The sequence below is a fragment of the Nestor notabilis genome, unplaced genomic scaffold (genome assembly GCF_000696875.1).
Source record: "Nestor notabilis isolate BGI_N333 unplaced genomic scaffold, ASM69687v1 scaffold13285, whole genome shotgun sequence".
Taxonomy (NCBI): domain Eukaryota; kingdom Metazoa; phylum Chordata; class Aves; order Psittaciformes; family Psittacidae; genus Nestor; species Nestor notabilis.
Window position 1 is genome coordinate 14,551 of NW_009929836.1, and position 2,139 is coordinate 16,689.

General features: G+C 49.2%; 1 protein-coding gene across 2 annotated transcripts in view; it reads left to right on the top strand.

Annotated features, from left to right (window-relative positions):
* Nucleotides 1-2,139, top strand: part of PFKFB3 (6-phosphofructo-2-kinase/fructose-2,6-biphosphatase 3) — a 13,336-nt gene that overhangs the window by 9,425 nt on the left and 1,772 nt on the right. The window contains exon 14 of one of the 2 annotated variants that reach the window (XM_010015173.1): nucleotides 967-993. The exons of the other annotated variant lie outside the window; for it this stretch is intronic. Within the exon in view, the coding sequence (XP_010013475.1) occupies nucleotides 967-993 (27 nt within the window). Of the gene's footprint in view, nucleotides 1-966; nucleotides 994-2,139 lie in introns of those variants that run through there. 2 annotated transcript variants of the gene reach the window in all.

Below are 2,139 nucleotides of genomic sequence, written 5' to 3' on the forward strand. Positions count from 1 at the left end.
CTTCCTTCCTCCCTCCCTCCCTTTCGTCCTTCCTTGCCTCGTGTTGGTGCAGGAACATCTGGTCATTGTTGATTCTCTTGGGTTTTGAGAGCGTCATAAACCACCCCCAAGGCTCCAGGTTGTATTGATTTGGTGCCTTCACTATCTGACATTGTGGTGTCAGCCTCCTGAGGAGCTGTATCTCTAGAGCAGGGCTGGTGCCTTCCCCCTGGATGCACTTGGCTTTGCTGTAGACCTGGGCATTGCAATAAAGCGGATGTTCTTGTGCTTCCCTTGAGAAGGTGCTGCCAAGACTCATCTTTGACTGGAGGGGTCTCCTCCTTCCTGGAATGATAGGCAAAATGGACCAAAAATGAGTAGGAGCCTCTTGGCATGGTGAACCCAGTTGCCTTCTGCAGCCTTGGGTGAAACCCCATGGCTAGCTATCGTGATGCTCATGTGTCCCCTCCTTTTTCACCTACCTATGAAGGGATGTAGAAGAGAGACCTCGCTTGCTTCACACTTCTCTGGGAACAATCCCTCCCTCCCTGTGCCCATTAAGGAGCTGTGGTGGTATCAGAGAAGCCACATATGTATCTGACCCCCTTTGCCATGCTGCCCTTCCCACCAGCTGCCTGTTGGATCTCGCTGTCTCACCCAGCCCCTCTTTGCATTGTCTGTGTTTGGTGTCCTCTTGGCCAGATCCTGGGCAGGTTAGGAAGGTTGCTGAGTTCCTCCAACTGCTCTGCTTGGTGGCTGCTTCTCATGAGCTTTCCCACCCCAGTAAGCACCAAGTGGGGCAGCTCTGCCTGTCTCTTGTTTTTAAGGTTCCGCTTGGCCTGGTTGAGTCTTGCACCAAACCCTTTGCCAGCTTTGGGTTTGGAAGCTCTCACTGTTGGTGTGCCCCTTGCTCTGTCTGGTCTCCTCTGCCCGGTCTCGCGTGGAGTTACTGACACGTCTCTCTCCGTTCTCTCTGTCTCTCTGCAGCCTTTACTAGGGAAGGCATGCCTGTAAGTACCTTCTTGCATCTTATTTTCCCTTTTCCCCCCTTTTCCATGTCTCTTGCCATCCCACCGGTGGTTTTGTTGTTGCTGTGAATCCCGGCCAAGGCATGGTCTTCTTGAAGTTAATACTTCTCTGTGTGGGATTTGCATACATCTTAGGGAAGATAAAGAGGAGCTGATGGGTGCTGCTTTGTGCAACTCCTAACTACCTTAGTTTGATTAAATATCCCAACTTTCTTGAGAAATAAGGCAAATTATCCCTTGCCCTTTATCGACAGTGTCTAAATTCCCTGCCTCCTCCTTGGATAGTCACAGGGTTGGAGATGCTGTTGGGTTTTCCTGGAGTTCTCTCCTCTGCGATAGCATGTTGTACCTTAGGTGATAAGAGTCCTTGGGAGGGACAGACCCTCCTGGGTCTAAGTTGTGTCTATGAGTGATGGTATCACCGAGATGTCTGAGAAGGTTCTGACTTAAGCCCCCAGTACGGTTTTATCACTGGCATGGGGCAGGAGTGTGTTTTCTGGAGCTGGATTGATCCTGGGTCCTGGCATCTGCAGTTTTGCAAGGCTGGGTTTTGGGAACAGCAAATCTAGATGTCTTGGACAGACTAGATGCAAAGATACTGTCCTCTTCTATTTCTATTAAGAAAGCAAGATGCCTTGAGCATTTAATGTGCTAATTAGGAATGATTAAGGCTTTGACAGTTTGATTTAGTGCTGTTAGGTCTTTGTGTATAAGTCTGGATAAATTTGAAGCCTTTGAACTTAACTCATTCTATGTGATCAGGCTGAGAGCATCAATCATTGGGCTGTGCTTAAACATCTTCTCAAAGACCAGGGAGACTTTGGGGCTGAGCCAAGGCTGGAGAAGTGTCCAGGGGTCTTTCTGCCCTCTATAGACCATTTCAAATCAGCCTATAATCATCCCTGTCCTGGTTCATTCTGTGGGCTGAAGATGAGGGGATCTGCTATAACGTGGCCAGAACTCGGCCCTGCTTGCACATAATGGCTGCTGAGCCTCTTTTTCTCCCCTTTTGGAGTAAACAGTTTTGAGAAGTGGGAAGTTAGGGAGGTCACACTTGGTGGATGGGTTGGGGAGGATCATCACACTCATACAAATGTAGAGGTTGAGTTCCTCAGCATGGCCTATGCTCTTT